Raw genomic sequence first — 17,642 nt, 5'->3', positions numbered from 1 at the left:
GACCATCACAATGTCTTTTCTTCTTCCTTCCTAGGAGAAAGACTGCCATGAGAGCCGGGGGGGGGGGGCATTGTACAATGTTCTTTTCTTCGTTTCCGGTTTTTTTTATCGTTTTTTTTCGTTTACTTGTACATGTGTATAGTTAAAAAAAATTTCGAGATCTAAGGTACGTAGTTCAAGATATCCGTCCATACGAGTACAAATTGATATGATTGATATTAAAGAGTCCTGTCTATTTTCCTATGAAATAGGAAATATATATCTGAAAAATATATCTGAAAGAAAAAAATCAAAAAGTTCTTTCCATGGGCCCCCCTGACTCCCAGGCCCCAGGGCTGGAGCCCTGTCAGCCCCCCCCCCCCCATGTGGGGGCTATGGTTGTAGCAGTTTCGAAATTTCAAAAAATATCGTGATACTGCAGAGTTATATTATTAATATTATTGTTATTTCCACATAAATTAATAAATTTCCGGATACATCCAATACCACACTAGAAATATATGTATAACTGTAGTGTGGTATTGATGCATCCATCTTTCGGGAACGCTTTGATACCTCGATATCTTTCTGAGATGTAAAGCGGGGTGGGCCCGTTCCTTCAATGCTCAATGTATCGAGACGAGTTTAACATTAAACTTGAAGCAATTCCAAACAAGATCTGAAAAAATATTGTTGTTGAGGGATTTATCTCGTTAGGGGCGTGAGGGATTTATCTCGTTCAAGTATTATGTAAGCAGATTTTTAGCCATTTTTGACCCCCCCCCCTTCCCCCTTGTCAGCAAAATTTCGTCAGCAGCTCAGAATATTTCATATCTTCAGAAAGGGTGATTGATGACGTAAGGATCCTTCAAAACCCCCCTTCCCCTTGCCATCAAAAGTCAGCAAATTCGAAATTCCCCCCCTCCCCCCGATGCTGACGTAATACTTGAATGACCCCTTATCTCGAATAGAATATCGTTGCAGCGAAGTTTCACTGTGGAATTCATATTTTCGACATTATTGAAAACTTACAATTTTATTCACTAGATGTCAGATAAGTCTTTCATTGATGTTTTGTGAGTCCGAGATGGCATCACATAGGTATTTCAATTTTTTTTCATCCCGACGGCCTCAGGTGGCAGCTGTCCGGACAAAGGCATTCATTGTGTGTGAGTATTTTTACTGAGTCTTTTAACGGATTAAATATTAATTGTAAGGAAAAAATTTTTTTTTTGTCTTTTGTATTTAATTTCTGGCTTTCTTTAGTTTGCATGATCGTTTTTATCGGAATCCGCGATCATTTTACCCCTCGTGATTGTCGTAGTTGTTAATTTGACTTGAAATGTTCAAGAGATCACTGAACTGTTGGTCGACTGCCATCTTTGATTTTTTGTTTTCTCAATGACGCTCGACTCCGGGGGTTAAAATTTGTCGAATGATGAATTTGCTTTTGAATTTCACGGAATGAATCAATCTCAGACCGCGGTGTTTCTAATTGTTATCATTGATTGAAGCTCGTTTCGTGATTGACAAGCTTGATGCGTCAAATCAACCGAGCGAGCGATCTCGAGTTGTCACAAACTGATCTGAATAGTTTGGTTCGAACTGTTTCTTCTATCTTTGTTTTTATACCTAAAAATCTCATTGTCTCCTATTCTTTATATCCATAAAAATCAATTCTATCAAATGATTGGCGAGATTTAAAAAAAAACAAAAAACAATCATGATTGTCAACGTCTTTTGTATGAGATACTGCATACATGCTCAACCTATGGCCCTCGACCCCGCATTCGCAAAAATGAACTGAGTGACACATTTCTAGATCATTTGGGTGGCCCACTGCACATACACTGAAGCGGCCACAATGCAGTTCCACGTCACTTTAGCAGCCCATGGCACATTTCTGTGTCACGAGTGACCTGCTGCATATCACCAGAGAACAGTTTCAGATCACTTGAGCGACCCGCAGAGCATTTACAGATACTCAAGTAACCTGTGGCGCTGTTACAGATCACTGAATTGAAAGAACACTTACATGCGTCAAGTAGTTTAGTAGTTAGGGAAATTTTAAGCTATCAAGTGCCTGAAAAACCATCCCAATGTAAATGATATGTATAGTTATCACAATGCTCATTGGATAGTACGACGTTACGCTCACTTGTCCATGGGCATAGCTCCTACTTACAATAAAATGTCCAAAAAAATACAATGTGGTTCATCCATCTGTCAAGTGATTTATTTGACAAGCATTTTATCAACTTGTCAACTAAATCACTTGACAACGAAGCAGCTTGTAAATAGCCTTTAATGCCTGCATACATTTTAAAGTAGTTGCAGACTTGAAATTTAATTAATTACTTGACACATGTAAAAGGGGGGCCTTAAGTGGCTCCCTATACATTTTCAATCCTAACAGTTGGAACACCCTTCAAATACATTGTCGAAGTCGTTCAGTTTTTCAAATCATATTTGTAGAGGAATTGATTAACAAAATGAATTTGAAAATAAATTTTTTTTGTTACATTTTCATCAAATTGATTTTAAATGTACACTGTTTAAAGTTGAGAGAATTTTCACTTTTGGTTGATTATTTTCGGAACTTCTGAACAATTTTCTTTCTCATAAAGCTTGGTATGTACATAGGTTGATATTAAGAGATGTGACTAATATTCTGTTACCACTCAGCTCTTCTGCCGAATATTGTTTAAGTATTTGGCCAAATATCTGCTTAATCTAAGCAGATAGGCTTAGATTAAGCAGATATGCTTAGATTAAGCAGATATTTTGCGTAAATTAAAACTTTACCGATTATATTTTATTGTGTGGTGTACATTTCTTTTCTGAAAGAGGTTTGTCTGAGTGAATTTTTTGGATGGGGAAAAACACTTAACTGAAAATAGTCTTATTCCAATCAGGTCACAGTGAACATAAAATATATATATATACATGAGTCAAGCTCACTACTGAAGGATGTATGTAGACAAGATACATCGAGCTGGCTAGCAAAGATATTTTTCTGCCTCCTCTAATACTGATTCAGCTAACATGCATTTTATTTGATTTGGCTGCATCAGCTTTCATAAAAATGGCTTGTTGAAAAACTAAATTTCTGTGCCAATCAAATTTAGAGTAACTTTAACTAGATTAATATTTTTCCACCTCAGAGTCACTTTTTTCAGACAGATTATGAGTATTCTTAAGTTATTTATAATAGTCCTCTCTTTGATGAGCGTATTTCTCCGAGAATATTCTCCGAAAGATTATTCTCTAGAATTTTACATCTCTACTTCACTTCTTAATACCAAACTGAACAGTCTGGACATTCTAGGATCTTTTCCATCTGCATGTGTGTGAGAGAAATGAGCTGAATATATCACATAGCGCAATATCTTAACTTTTTTTTTTACTATGGCTCGCGAACCAGACTGCATCACGAACATATTGTAATATGAAAAGATGTTTAGCTTTTTTCATCTTTCTTTAAATTATCCTTTATTCATTTGTTAAGGCTTTTATCTCGGCCATCGATCAGTTTCTAATTTTTTATAGCAGGACTGGATCACCATGACGATTTTAAAAAAAAGGCCTTTGACTTGAATCATTTCAGTGCATACTTTAATTCTTAATAAAAAAATTTTCTTTTAAAATGTTTTTTGTTACTAAATTGCAGGCTGAAAGCAGCGCAAAATGTTTGAAAAAAAGAATTTAAAGGAAGTTCTCAAGAACTAGGGTTGGCAGGTTTTTGTCGATTTAAACCCTTGTTTAGACTGAAACATCAAATATCTCAAATATTGCTTTTCAATTTAAAAAATTCCTATTTAAACATTGCATGCAATCAATATGTATATTTTCATATCACTTATATTTACGAAGAATAAATACTTAATATGAATGCAAAATTTTCTACTCTTAACGTAATTTATTTTAGACAATATATATATATATATGTATTTTTCTTGTAAAATATAAAATCCTTTAATTTGGCAGTACTGTCTTGTATATGATGCCAACTCATTCTTAGTGCAAAAGTAAGAATGTCTAAGTTTGACCATGATATGGTATATTTACTAGCATTTATATAATACATTGCTTTTCGCCGTTTTCTTGTTGAAGCTGTATCTAAACGTGCAAAACAATGCTTTGGGTGTTAAGTCTTCACAGCCCTGTTTTGATTGAAATAAGTAATACACTTTCTAAAGCACCAGATTTATACGATGTGAGCGAAAACATTTTTAGGTGAGAATAAATGAGTTTAATGTATTAACAGAGAGAGATGCTGTGCGAGAATTTTTAATTTGGAAATAAAATTTTGGGCAGATCAGAAAATTGAAAATACCGAGATAGATATTCTATACTCAGTAACTGTATAATTCAAGACATAAAACACTTTAATCTGTATAAAAGTGAGTTTTTTGATATTTAACATATTTATCGGGTTAAAAAAAGCTATTTGAAAATATTGAGAATAAGTTTTTGACTGTTTTAATACTGAGTTAGTTTCAGAGATCAAAAACTTAACTCTGTGATCTCCTATCACTCATATTTTAAATAAACAGCTCTATTTCACTTAGTAAATTGAACTCAGGTAATCAGTAGTTTAGATAAAACAACCCATAAAATTATATAATCTTTTTAGATTCTTTGCATGTCAAAAAATTCAAAATTGCAAATTATAATTAATATTTCTTTTTAATTATCGTTAAATTAATATTGAATTATCGTTTTTCATCATGTTATATGCGTATTGTGTTCAAAATATTATACAAAAGCATTCATTTAGGATTTTGATGTTTTTGACTCTTGTCACACATGCACGCATGTGTCAAAAAGCCAACCCTGGTTCCTTTCAGTTGATTGATCAGATTCTTTTTCTGAGAGACTTTCTCAAGGGATCTCTGAAATGTATTGTACAGTACAGGGATACAAGAACTGTGCGGAAATGGCTCTTTTGCTACAAGGTGCAGATTCCCTGTACATTTGTGCTAATTCTGATATACAGAGGTGTCGTGAGTTCGATACCCGGTTCGTCCTTGTCAGAAAACTTTCCTAACACAGGGGTACAACAGAAACAGCGACATGACCACAGAAAAAATTGCTACTGCTGGAAGTCCCCATCGAGGGGTTAGCGCACCAATCCCTCGACGAGTATAAAAAAAAAACAAGCCTGTCGTTCGGAATCGGCAATAAATTGTAGGTCCCGGTCTAATTAGCCCTCGTGGGCAGAAAATGACCGTGGTGCGAAAAAAATGATTAAATTGTGCTAATTCTAGTTTGCGATACGCAAACGTGCTGCTGACAGCGCAATGATTTTGTAATCAATTTTGTGGGGGAGGGAAACAATTGTTCTGTTTTACCAAAACCCATTTGCCATATATCCAGTTCGACCAAACAGGATGTATGGTCACTATACTTGAAACAAGACTTTTTTGATCACATAGTTATCATTCGGTTATTGTTATCAGAAATCGAGAGTTCCAATATTATCATATTAAGCACGGTGGACTATTACCATAGAAAATCTAAATCATAGGTATCATTGTATTAAGCTACTGGAAAAGGGCAAAAGGGAGTTAAGAGGAAAAAAACAAGAAAATGAGTGGTTAATTTCGTACTGCATTGCTAGGTGAGGGTAAATAATAGTTGACATTCTTTTTATTAGATGTAAAATTGTAACAAGTCGTGAAGAAAAAAAAGATTGCTTAAAATACAATATAGGCCTATCACAGTTATGCCTATTTATCATGGGTGTGGAGTGTATAAATCTGTTGTCTCCCAAGAAGTTGACGAAAAAGAGATGGAAAAAACAGCAAATGTATAATTGACAAATAACTTGTTCAGAGTATTAATGATTGTCCAAGTGCAAAATGAGTTACCAAAATAGGTTGAACGTGTTTCGAGTATCAAGCATAGATAGGAAATAAGTTTTTGAAATGGGGAAGAGAAATCTGACTCGTGGCAGTTTTCCTATCTCTTAATATAGTTAAACTTGGATTTTTTTTCATTAAGAGTTTTGAACATGTTTCGTTTCGGACTGCATTTCATTTATTAGCAGGTAAAGCAGTGTCGCTAACCCAGACCTGATGATGACTAAGAAAAATAAAAACCAATATATAGAGCAGGGGCTTGACAATTCCATTTTGCTATGGTGACTAGAAAATCTATCGGTGCCTAAAATTTTCTGTAATATCTTGTTAAATTGGGGTCTAATGATAAAATTTTCTGATTGCATAATGTCTCTTCAACATAGAACAGATCATTAAGCCTTGGCAATGTCAGAAAACTCATTTTTTTGGGGGGCAGTTTTTCTTGGGGGAACTGTTCTTGGCTCATAAGAAATTTGTTTGGCCCCTAAATTATTTTTTGATTTACCAAACCCTGACAATATTTCATTTATTAAATCCGAAATTTGATAGTGGCTACATGAATTGGGAGAAATGTTTTGCAGTTGAGGACCGGGGAAGACCAATGCGGAAGTACATTGATGTTGACCCATTTTTAAGTTATTTATGTAAATTTAACAACCTTTTTGCCTTGATCAAGAAAATGTTTGTATGAAGTATTCACTTGCGATGGAATATTTTATGTTTATGCATGCATTATCATTGATATATCCTTTTGTTTTGGTTTCAGTGAATCTAACTGGTTCTGCTCCTCTCTGATTTTGCTGCTGAAATTTTATTTCTCTTGTGGTTACAATAAACGTAACAACGGACAGACAGAGAGGACAGGGGGGTGCTTCTCGATGCTCCGGAGGAAGGTAATACCCATATACATCCAGATACAAATTTGATTTCTGTAATATAACAATTAGTGATAACAAATGAATGAGTTTTTTTGTTTCAAATGTTGGCGATCAGAAACCCTTTGCAATGCCTGAGTGGCAATGGTGGTAAGATGCTCTCCTAATACCGCGAAGGTTGCCATCACAGTCCCAACATCAAACCCGGGGAAGAATATAGTTAGATATTGCTGACATGCTATAGTGTGTCAAATGTCCAGAATTTAAGGAAAGAAGACAAAAATTTGGTTCACATGTCCCGTGGGATGTGTTCTTTAGTAGTCGGCAATGAAAGTAAAGGAACCTAGCTGGTAAATTAATCATGCAATGAATCTATTTCATTTCCGTATGGACATTTTCTCTGTCGTTTTAAACCAGATAACACTTTTTTGTTTATGTGTTGTTAAAGGAAGGAGAGAGAAGAAATCTATCTTCAGCATGAGAAGAGAGCTTGAGTTGTAATGGGACGTCTGTTGTGGAAGGTGGTGTTGTATGAGTGGGTAGTACAATAAAGTGTTTTTTCTTAGGTTCCGGGGTTTTGTGTATTAATTGGAGATCCCTCCGATATTGAGTGTATAGAAATCGTCCGCCACCCGATACGTCATTGTCTTATAATTTTTTTGACAATGAATGATTGAACATGTTTTTAGAAATAAATTTCTAAAAACATGTTCATTGATTTGATTCACAGGGATACCAGTAAATGATAGTGGGGGAAGAGCACACTTTAATTTTTTTCGAGAGGGACCCACTTTTATTCAAAAAGGATCCAGATTTGGTGGATAACCTGGGTCCCGGCACCGATTTAATTTAGAGAGCTGCATCTCGGATATAAGTAAGATGTTTTCCCTAAAGACCTTGAGGGCCACCACTGATGGATAGTGCTTTCATTTCCAATCCAACTTTTTAATGAAAATTGCAAGATACACTGAAGAGCCAAAAAAACGTACACCTGCCTAATATCGTGTAGGGTCCCCGCGAGCCCGCAGAAGTGCTGCAACACGACGTGGCATGGACTCGACTAATGTCTGAAGTAGTGCTGGAGGTAATTGACACCATGAATCCTGTCCATAAATCCGTAGGAGTAAGAGTGGGTGGAGATCTCTTCTGAACAGCACTTTGCAAGGCATCCCAGATATGCTCAATAATGTTCATGTCTGGGGATTTAGGTGGCCAGCGAAAGTGCCTAAAGTCAGAAGAGTGTTACTGGAGTCACTTTGTAGCAATTCTGGACATGTGTGGTGTCCCATTGTCCTGCTGAAATTGTCCAAGTCTGTCGGAATGCACAATGGACATGAATAGGTGCAGGTGATCAGACAGGATGCTTACGTACCTGTCAGAGTTGTATCTAGACGTATCAGGGGGTCCCATATCACGCCAACTGCACACGCCCCATACCATCACAGAGCCTCCACCAGCTTGAACAGTCCCCTGTTGACATGTAGGGTCCATGGATTCATGAGGTTGTCTCCATACCCGTACACGTCCATCAGCTCGAAGCAATTGGAACCGAGACTCGTCATACCAAGCAACGTGTTTCTAGTCCTCAACAGTCCAATGTCGGTGTAAGGTGTAAAGCTTTGTGTCATGCAGTCATCAAGGGTACACGAGTGGGCCTTCGGCTTCGAAAGCCGATATAGATGATGTTTCGTTGAAGGGTTCGCATGCTGACACTTGTTGATGGCCCAGCATTGAAATCTGCAGCAATTTGCGGAAGGGTTGCACGTCTGTGACATTTAATGATTCTCGTCAGTCGTCGTTGGTCCCGTTCTTGCACGATATTTTTCTGGCCGCAGCGATGTCGTAGATTTAATTTTTTACCGGATTCCCGATATTCACGGTACACTCGTGAAATGGTCGTACGTGAAAATCCAAATTTCATCGCTACCTCGGAGATGCTATGTCCCATCTCTCGTGCGCCGACTATAACACCACGTTTAAACTCACTTAAGTCTCAATAACCTGCCATTGTAGCAGCAGTAACCGATCTAACAACTATGCCAGACACTTGTTGTGTTATATAGGCGTTGCCGACCGCAGCACTGTATTCTGATTGGTTCCATATCTCTTTATTTGCGTACGCATGCCAGTACCAGTTTTTTTTGGCTCTTCAGTTTAGTTTAGCAATGTGGCCGGAGTCGGTTGTTTGGTGAAGTAAAGACCCTTAACAGGATTCTTAGTGTCTTGGAAAATCGGGATGAAATGTAAAATATTTGACTAAAGTCACACGCAACACAAAAGAAAATATGCAAATTGATGAAAGTTGGGACAGTTCTCTGAAGAGAAGAAAATGAACTTGAAAATTTGGAATTTGAGATATTGAATTGTATTTCTTTCTCTCAGTCAGGGAAATGATGCAAGCAGATTTTGATGGGAACCTCCCCAAAGCTGTCTTGGCTTCCAATTTTTGGGTTAGGAATTCGAAATATGCCCTAATGGTTTTATTTTGGTTAATATTTTAAATGAATGTTTTTGTGCTGTGTATATGTGATGGCCAGTTGATAATTGTTTTAGAGAGATCCTAACCACTTAATTTGATGACACATTACGTGTGCTACTTCAGTGGCTTTTTTCCTGGTTTGATTTTCCCCATTCAAAGCCACACACCTAATGAATATTATAAAATTAAAACTAGGAGTATCGTTTTCCATCTATATTTGATGTTAGGTGCTATCTCCAGTCAAATATCAAATTTTTTTCCAGTTTTTCGTATTTTTATCGCCAAGTCCCGGAAAATCAAATTGTGTTTTGCCAAAATTATAAAATCCCTAAAGAAAATCAAAATCCTAGGCTTATCATGTCTTCTTGACCAAAATGCGGGAAATCGGCTTGAGTCTTATTAATTCAAGACTTAATGCATGGAAAATTAGGTAAAGTTAATTTTTAATTTAATGTTACTGTGTTTAACTGGTCTTTAATACTGGTTCTTTGCTTTTTTATGTGAGTTATATAAACATTAATTGTAGCAAAAGAGTTAATGAAAAATATATATTTGTCACAAATTGCAGTAATTATTAATACCCCATATAGGGACGAACCTCCTCGTCCAGCAGCCACTAGCGTAGGCTCAGCCGCCATTCGCAGATGGGTACCTCCAAGCAGCATTAAACGAGATGCAATCACCCCAGAAGAAAAAAATGACCAGGTGTTCCGTCGAGTCAGGGGGTAAGTCTTTGTTAAAATTTTATGTGTATGATTAATATGGTTGAAAATATGTTATTCATTGAAACAGAGCTAAAGAAATTAAAAAGAATTTAGGTTCAAGCCAAATATTTTCACCAACAGATTGTACATAAATAGTAAATGAGTATCTGTTGTGTCTGCTCAACTTGAAATTTGGGTCCAGAAAACATCCTTGAAATTTAGTGCATGAAAGAGGCTATTTCATGAACTTATTTTTGAAAAAGTTACTTGGGTAACACATAAGTGGGGGGGGGGGAAATCCTGGATATTCATTCAGTGATGCACTTTACAAAGAAAAGTTTGTTGTCTCTGTCGGGAATCGAACCCTGGTCTTCTTGCAATCCAGACAGTCCCTACTATGTTTCTATATATATTCATATATTTATTTCTATGCTTCTTTAATCTTAGATTTGTTTCTTTCATGAGTTGCGCAGGAAGTCTCCATATTAGTTAACTTGAACACCGGTTTGTACGTCCCTCAACCAAAGAGGGAGATATCACGTAATTCAAAAAGCCTCATTAAAGAAAACCCAGGCAGCACTTGGCTAGTCAATTTACCAATTATGTTCTGATTGATTTTCCAATTCAGAAAACCTTAGCTCTTTCAATATCTGCTGATTGAATTTAAAGCAAATGAGATTCTGAAGTTTATGGTTGAATGATTTTCTTTTCCCTCCCTGATGGTACACCACTCTAATCTTAATTTCCACATACTTTCACACCTGAATATGGAGAGCTGTCAGATTTCTGTTGGTGAAACTTAACAGTGTGCTTGTGTTTGTCAGCATTTGTCGTGTTTTGTGCTGAGTAGGGTGCCATCTATCCTCCAAATTGCTAATGTGTGGATTTGAAATGTAAATGTAATGAACTCTGCAATACATATTTATGCTGTAGGTCTGTGTGATCGTCATGGCAACAAAGTTTTTTTCAAAGTGATAGCTAACTCAAAGTTGAAAAACCTTAGAAAATCATATTTAATTGATTATCACTGTGCAATCATGGGTTGCAAACCCGGTTTTTCTCACTGAATGTAAAATCCACGGAGGGTACATCCCCAGGGAGATGCACCACAGTCATTTTCTATTTTTTGCACACGTGGGCTAGTTAGACTGGGACCTGCAATTTATTGCCGATTCCGAATGGCAGGCTTGTTTTTTATACTAAGACAGGGGGCTAGCGCACCAACCCCTCAATGGGAGACTCCCTGCGGTAGCAATTTTTTCTGCCGTCATGTCGCCGTTTCTGTTGTACCCCTTTCAGGAAAATTTTCTGACAATGATGTACCAGGTATCGAACTTGCGACACCTCTAAACATCCTTCGGTACTTGGTACCTTTTACTTTTATCGATCTAGGCTACCGTGCCTGATCAAAAATTAAAAAGTATTTTTACAGAAAATTTAAATATTTAAAAAAAGGCATTCTTATAGTATCTGTTAATTTAAAATTCTTTTTGAGAGTTGGTGACCCAAAATTTCTGTGGAAGAAATCCTTGTGCCCCTCCAGACTGCTTCTGCATACACACCCCTGATTTTGGTGATGCAAAACTGTGACGACCACGTAGCGGCTAGACAAAACCGTGGATATTCAATGTAGAGTTTTTACGGATTTGGCCCCCTCCCTAATGATCTTGGAGAATTTTTTACAATTTTAACAGGCATTCCAAACATTTAAGGTTTTGCAAATAATTTACATTCGTAATCTTGTAGGAACAAAGCGAATTTATGCCATATAGGCCGTCTTTGAATGCCAGTAGTTAGCCGCAAGAGTATTGTAATTGCTGGTATGTAACCCACAGGGGAAGAAACTCTCAGGATTTGGAAAATTCGTTACACAGCCCCTCATTCAGGGATGCAACTGGATATGCCTTGTCATCTAATTCTTCAATAACCTGCGAATTATATCAATACAATACAGAAAAAGGCTTCTCATCTGTACTTCAAAGTAGTAGAACTGGTTTTCAAGGTTGCACAATCATGATGAGTGGTAAAAAGAAGGAAAAAAAGTTAGAGGTTTGTTTTTTCTATACTTTTTCTTCTTGGAACTAGGAAAGAACGCATCCCTGAGAATGTGGTCCCCATAGCAGAGTGTTTTGCATTGTTCTGCAATGAATCCTCGGCTGACTGGAAATGTCTGCAGTAAAAATTTCCATAATAGTGTTTTCAACATTTTTCTTAAAATTCCTCCAAATTGTCCTGCGACGTTTGCAGATTTTGGCATATTCTACTTTGGGAAATGTGGTTATTCTCAAAGTAATGAAGGTGAAGTTATTTCTAACAGAATGCAAGTCAAATAAAAAAACCCAGAATGACTTGTGAAATATTTAGTGGTTTGCTGAAAATATTGACAAATACATAGATAGGCTTAAAAGGGGTTGCAGAAAATGAAAATTTTCTTTTTCATTCATGAGAGCAAAGTCCATTCTAATCTTACTTGTGGGAGCATATTTCCAGGTTATAAAATATGCAAGTAAAAATAGTTAGACTATCATTATATGAGCCTCTACATAAGTTATTTATGAGTATAATTGAATTTGTAATTTTTTTTCTTGATAGCACATAAGCTTCTGCACACATTTATATACTGCCTCTCTCTCTCCCTCCCCCCCGCATTAGTTAGCATGGTAGGAAATTAAGTAGCACATTCCGGATTACTCTTAAACATCTGACTAAGAATTGATTGAATTAGTTGATTTGAATCTCATCTGTTCTTTGCAGTTTAGGCTTCTTTCTGTTTTACGAAATTAGTTTAAGATAGTTTGAACTTTTTGTGCTTTTGGTAACACAAATTTTGACTATAAGATACAGATAATCATATTTATTCACGCAGAAAAATTATATAAGTTAAACCGGAACATAAGTCCATTGCTAAGTATTTTTGCATTCCTTGATTATGTGTGTAAAAGTAGGATGCACAGTTTAATAAATTGAGGAATTGCACTGCGGAACATTATGTTCTGATACAAGAGTGACAGCATATTTCTTCCATCTTTGAAAATGCTGAAAAACTCAGAGAATGTAGTATCTGTATTTCTTATTGAGTTGATCGTAATAAGAATATTAGAGTGATAAGTAAAAGCTCAACTTTCATTATTATCAGATTCTTGGGAGAAAATAGGATCAGTTAAAACCATTATTTTTTTTCAGATTTTACCTAGTTATTGTGTAATTGATACAAATTGATATTGGTCTTTTGAATGTATTCTGTGATCCTTATTGAACTTCGCATTGGGTTTGTTTCTATGTCGAGAATAGACCTGAATCATTCAAAAAGCTAGTGTTTTCCAAGTTATGATGCTTAATGCGGGGAATATGTGGCCATCAAGGGGTTTCATATGGTCTGTGTGTGTGAAAGGTGTTTATTGAAGATCTATCAATCAACTCAATATGATAATTACACCAGTTCATAGCTCAATAGCTGTATTATGTCACATATCCACCAGACTTGAAAGATTGTGAATTTCTACTCTTTAGTGTGTCACTGATTCGGCATCTGTTTTCTCAACCTTATGAATAAAATTGTGTTACCTCTATATAATAAAATTTGGTGTGTTGATTACTACAGGAACTTGGCACCTTACTTATTTGCAGTTATTTCAATGCTAATGAGATATTTATTTTTTCTTTAATGTAGCATTCTCAACAAACTTACCCCAGAAAAATTCCAAAAGCTGAGTGAAGAGCTGCTCAGTGTAGGACTTGATTCTACTCAAATTCTCAAAGGTGTAATTCTGCTGGTGAGTGCCAATTTTTCTAAATTTTTTAGTTTGAAAATAGGATTATGCATAAAAATAATTCTTGTTGAGAAAACATCAGGGTTGAAGCTACCGTCACATTTTTCACAAAATGTGAAAGGAAATCTTAAGAGTGCAAAAAGTTTTGGTGCAGGTCAGTACTTTATACATAAATGTATATATAATGTAAATGCTTGTTATGTACTGTACGTTTAAAAAATTTATTATATTGAACATTGTGAAGGACCGGACACACCCCACTTCTCATCTCAAAGATATTGACAAAAAAAAAAAAAAAAAAAAAAAAAAAAAAAAAAAAAGGAAAGAAAGTCCAAGAGTATCAAATATTGTTATAAAAATTATGTGAATAGTTCTTATTTATCATTTATTATGTCATTTTTCACCTGCAAATAGTCATTATCTTGTGTAAAAATGAAAATCAATGCATTCCTATGTAAATATTGCCGAATCGGCAACTACTCCAATGATTTGGCGATGTTTTAGTACAAAAGAGACTGCCAGATAGTCTACTGTATTTTCCCAACTGTAAGATGAACCTTTGAATTTGGTGTAATGCATAAGTAAATTTTATAGACATGCTGTCAATCAAGAACATACGGTTTTGGGATATTTTGATGGTAATTTTCTCTCAGTGTGACTTTATTAGTGCCTCTTCTATATCTCGGCTGTCCACTCTGGAAAACATTTATTTGAACACACAAGACACTTGTGAAGCATCAGGATAACATTTTTCTTCTCTTGTAAGATAATCTCGCCCCCCCCCCCTGTTTTATAGAGGAGAATTTTTCTATGGCTGGACTAAATACAGTTCTTGATTTTTAGTAATTATGTAATTGCTTATTGGTTCTTGATCAAGGTGAATTTCATTAGAATTTTGATTTCATGTTCTGCAAAATATTCACACATGTGTTGTATTTCAGATATTCGATAAAGCTTTAGATGAACCCAAGTACAGTTCTATGTATGCTTTGCTATGTCTTAAACTATGTGAAGAAGCTCCCAACTTTGATCCCCCTTCTAAAAATACTGGCAGTCACAACAATAACGTAAGTACTTGCAAGGTTTTTTTTTAACCATAAAATTTTTTAATTTATTTTGCTTGTTTTGGCACATAATTCCTTGAATATTATCTGCATTCAAAATTTGGAGGTTTTCCAAGTGGTGATTATCTGATTGTGTGATAAGGTGTTTTCATTAATCTTTACACTGCTCCCATTGTGAATGAAATATGTACCTAGTAGGATGCTAAGTCACTTATTTATGATTTACAATATAGGAGGAAGAAAAAAGGAATAATTTCTTGTTCATTCAAAAGACTGTCTCTGAACATTTGCATAACTCCATGGTTCATTAACAATGCTCTGTTGGTACAAAAATATTCATCATAATTGGCGATCCAACAACAATAAAAAAACTTAGCAGTCAATATAGATATCTTGAAGCTGGTCTGTAAAAAGTGATTTTTTGTGCTTGTAAAAATAGAACTTGGTAACTCTTCCTTCACCAGAGACTGGATACAAAAACTCACCCGTTCATCCAAGGCAAGAATGAAGTTTGTGCCAATGCACAATGTTGTAGGTGTTGTCACCTTTGCATATTTTACATGATCTGTCATTGTTCAGAAGTAGTGACAGAGGAAAAATATCACACAAATCTGTGTTTTGAATTTTTTTTTTCACTCTTGGTCATTTCTGCAAATTTCTTCAATTTCGTTCATATAGCTACACATATCGCTCGCGTCTTAGACCAGCCCTAGGTGAAAACTTAGTGGTCACTACTCTGAATAAAACCAAGACCAAATATGCAATCTGGCAAGCCTATTAATATTGATGTATTCCAGAAATGCAATTGTTTTCTTATTCTATGCACAGTGGTATTATGTGCTAAGTAGAGACATAGTAGCCTCCCTTATTTCAGCTCTAGGCTTCCCAGTTAGTGACAGTAGAGGGGGGGGGGTTATTTTCTCATCTTTGTCTCAATATTAATAGCTTGATATTGAAAATTTGATAAGTAATCAACAATTTTGAGTAAATTGACAAAAATGTTTTTAAGATTATGTAATTACATTTTTTTATTTTATTTTTTCAGCTAATCTCATTCATTCTCCATATTATGTATCAAATGAGGAAATTTTATAGCCAATATATTAGTTGCTTTTTTTTGCTTGAAATTTTTTACTTTGTTCATTGCAGACATTCCGTCGCCTTTTGTTAGCCAAGTGTCAGGACGAATTTGAAAATCGAAGAAAAGCGAGTGAAGGTCCATAAAGTTTATTGATTTATTCAATATTACCTTTAGATTTCTTATTTTTAAATTTTTTGGCTAGGAAATGTTATTTTATGTTCTTAATTTTGAAAAAGAAAGTAAGTGGAAGATAGAATATCTATGTTAATGATTGGTTTTGTAAATTTGGTCTACATTTTTATACCTATCTTCAATATTTTCAAACTATATGCAGGTATCCCTTGCTTTACACTATCTCACTTGAGAAATTGATTTGAGCCATTGCAACCTGCAAAGTTCAGCCTGGAATTCACAAGCTTATTTTTAGGATTAAAATCAAAGATGTGCCATAATTGAAATTGACAAGGTCAATTGGATTTTACCCAAATGCAGATGAAATGTTCAAATCAAGCTCACCATGTCTCATTAATGAAAATCTGATAACCCATTGGCACTGTCATCAGAATCAAATTCATTTATATAGTGTAAATTTGCTTCATTTATTATTTTAAAGCTTTAATTCACAAAAATTTATTTTATTTGCTGGAAGTCAAGTTTATTTTTTATTTTTCTGAAGGATATTTCTACTGTCATCTCAAGCATGTTAAATTTCAACTTTACAGGATTACTCCACTGAACTAATTAATCATGTAAAGCGAGGGACATCTGTGATTGGGAAATGCAAAGGATAAAAAAATAATACTCTCACATTTTTCTCTACCTTTTTTTTTTCATTTACTCGCATCCATCCCATAAGTATGATGTTCAATATTTGAGACTTTAATGCTACGTGTTAAAGAATTCATTCAGTATGGTAATGAGATTTCAAAATTTAATTGTGTGTTCAACTGTTTCAACTAAATTCTTTTTAGTGAGGGCATTGTTATGAAAGGGTATGAGAGTTTTAATTATCATTAAAGAAATTTTTTTCTTTGAATTGCAAAAGCTTTTGACAAAAAAGATGGCGTACTCAGTGCTGAAGAAGAAGAGCAAAGAAGCCTTGCCAAGCACAAGATGTTGGGCAACATCAAGTTCATTGGAGAGCTGGGAAAGCAGGGATTATTGCAGGAAGCTATCCTCCACCAATGTGTCCAGCAGCTTCTTGCGAAAAAGAAGAGGCAGACTAACAAAGACGTGGCCGAAGACCTGGAGTGCCTCTGCCAGATAATGAAGACAGTGGGCAATAGATTGGACACTGATAAAGCTAAAGTATGTGCTGTCACTTTTTCCAAATTAGTTGAATAGTTTAAATAAAGTTAAAATGAAAATCAAACTTGATCAAAATGATTCCCAAAGATACATGTAAATTTGTGCAGTCGAAACTTTGTGTTTTGTTTGCTCTTTCTGATCAGTCTGAAATTTTTCCACTCATGATAGTTTCCTTCAAACTTTTTACACCTGTGGGCCAATGGAAGTAGTTGAAAAATTTCAGGGGCCGGAAGAAATGGGAGGAATAATTTGCAGACCTGCAAAAAATAGAAATAATTTCTAGATTTTCTAACAGCTGATACAAGTGATAATTAATATGGTGACAGTATTTTATTTATTAACCAATTTTGCACCAGGGGTGTATGTTTTGGTGTTCAAGAGTATTATGTGAACATATGTGTGAATGTTAGAAGAAAATTACAATAAAGTCAATATTTTTGTAGTAGCTTGACATGGATGTTATATCTCTCATCTTATCAATGTACTTATCAATCTAGTTATCAATGTATCAATCTAGG

The 17,642-nt window shown here is 35.3% G+C and overlaps 1 protein-coding gene across 2 annotated transcripts in view; it reads left to right on the top strand.

Annotated features, from left to right (window-relative positions):
- The first annotated feature begins 1,059 nt into the window (after positions 1-1,059).
- NAT1 (N-acetyltransferase 1) overlaps positions 1,060-17,642 on the top strand; it is a 107,976-nt gene continuing 91,393 nt past the window's right edge. The window contains exons 1-7 of one of the 2 annotated variants that reach the window (XM_089237959.1): positions 1,060-1,148; positions 6,610-6,736; positions 9,788-9,922; positions 13,572-13,674; positions 14,613-14,738; positions 15,885-15,951; positions 16,862-17,124. In XM_089237959.1, the coding sequence (XP_089094085.1) occupies positions 14,652-14,738; positions 15,885-15,951; positions 16,862-17,124 (417 nt within the window). In that variant the 5' untranslated portion in view covers positions 1,060-1,148; positions 6,610-6,736; positions 9,788-9,922; positions 13,572-13,674; positions 14,613-14,651. Of the gene's footprint in view, positions 1,192-6,609; positions 6,737-9,787; positions 9,923-13,571; positions 13,675-14,612; positions 14,739-15,884; positions 15,952-16,861; positions 17,125-17,642 lie in introns of both variants that reach the window. The other variant, XM_089237960.1, reaches the window with a different exon arrangement.

Source organism: Pholcus phalangioides, unplaced genomic scaffold, assembly GCF_987345545.1.
Source record: "Pholcus phalangioides strain wild (caught in Gottingen) unplaced genomic scaffold, Ppha-v1.0 ptg000010l_1, whole genome shotgun sequence".
Taxonomy (NCBI): Eukaryota; Metazoa; Arthropoda; class Arachnida; order Araneae; family Pholcidae; genus Pholcus; species Pholcus phalangioides.
Note: the sequence above shows the minus strand (reverse complement) of the source record. Positions and strands in the feature narration are given on the sequence as shown.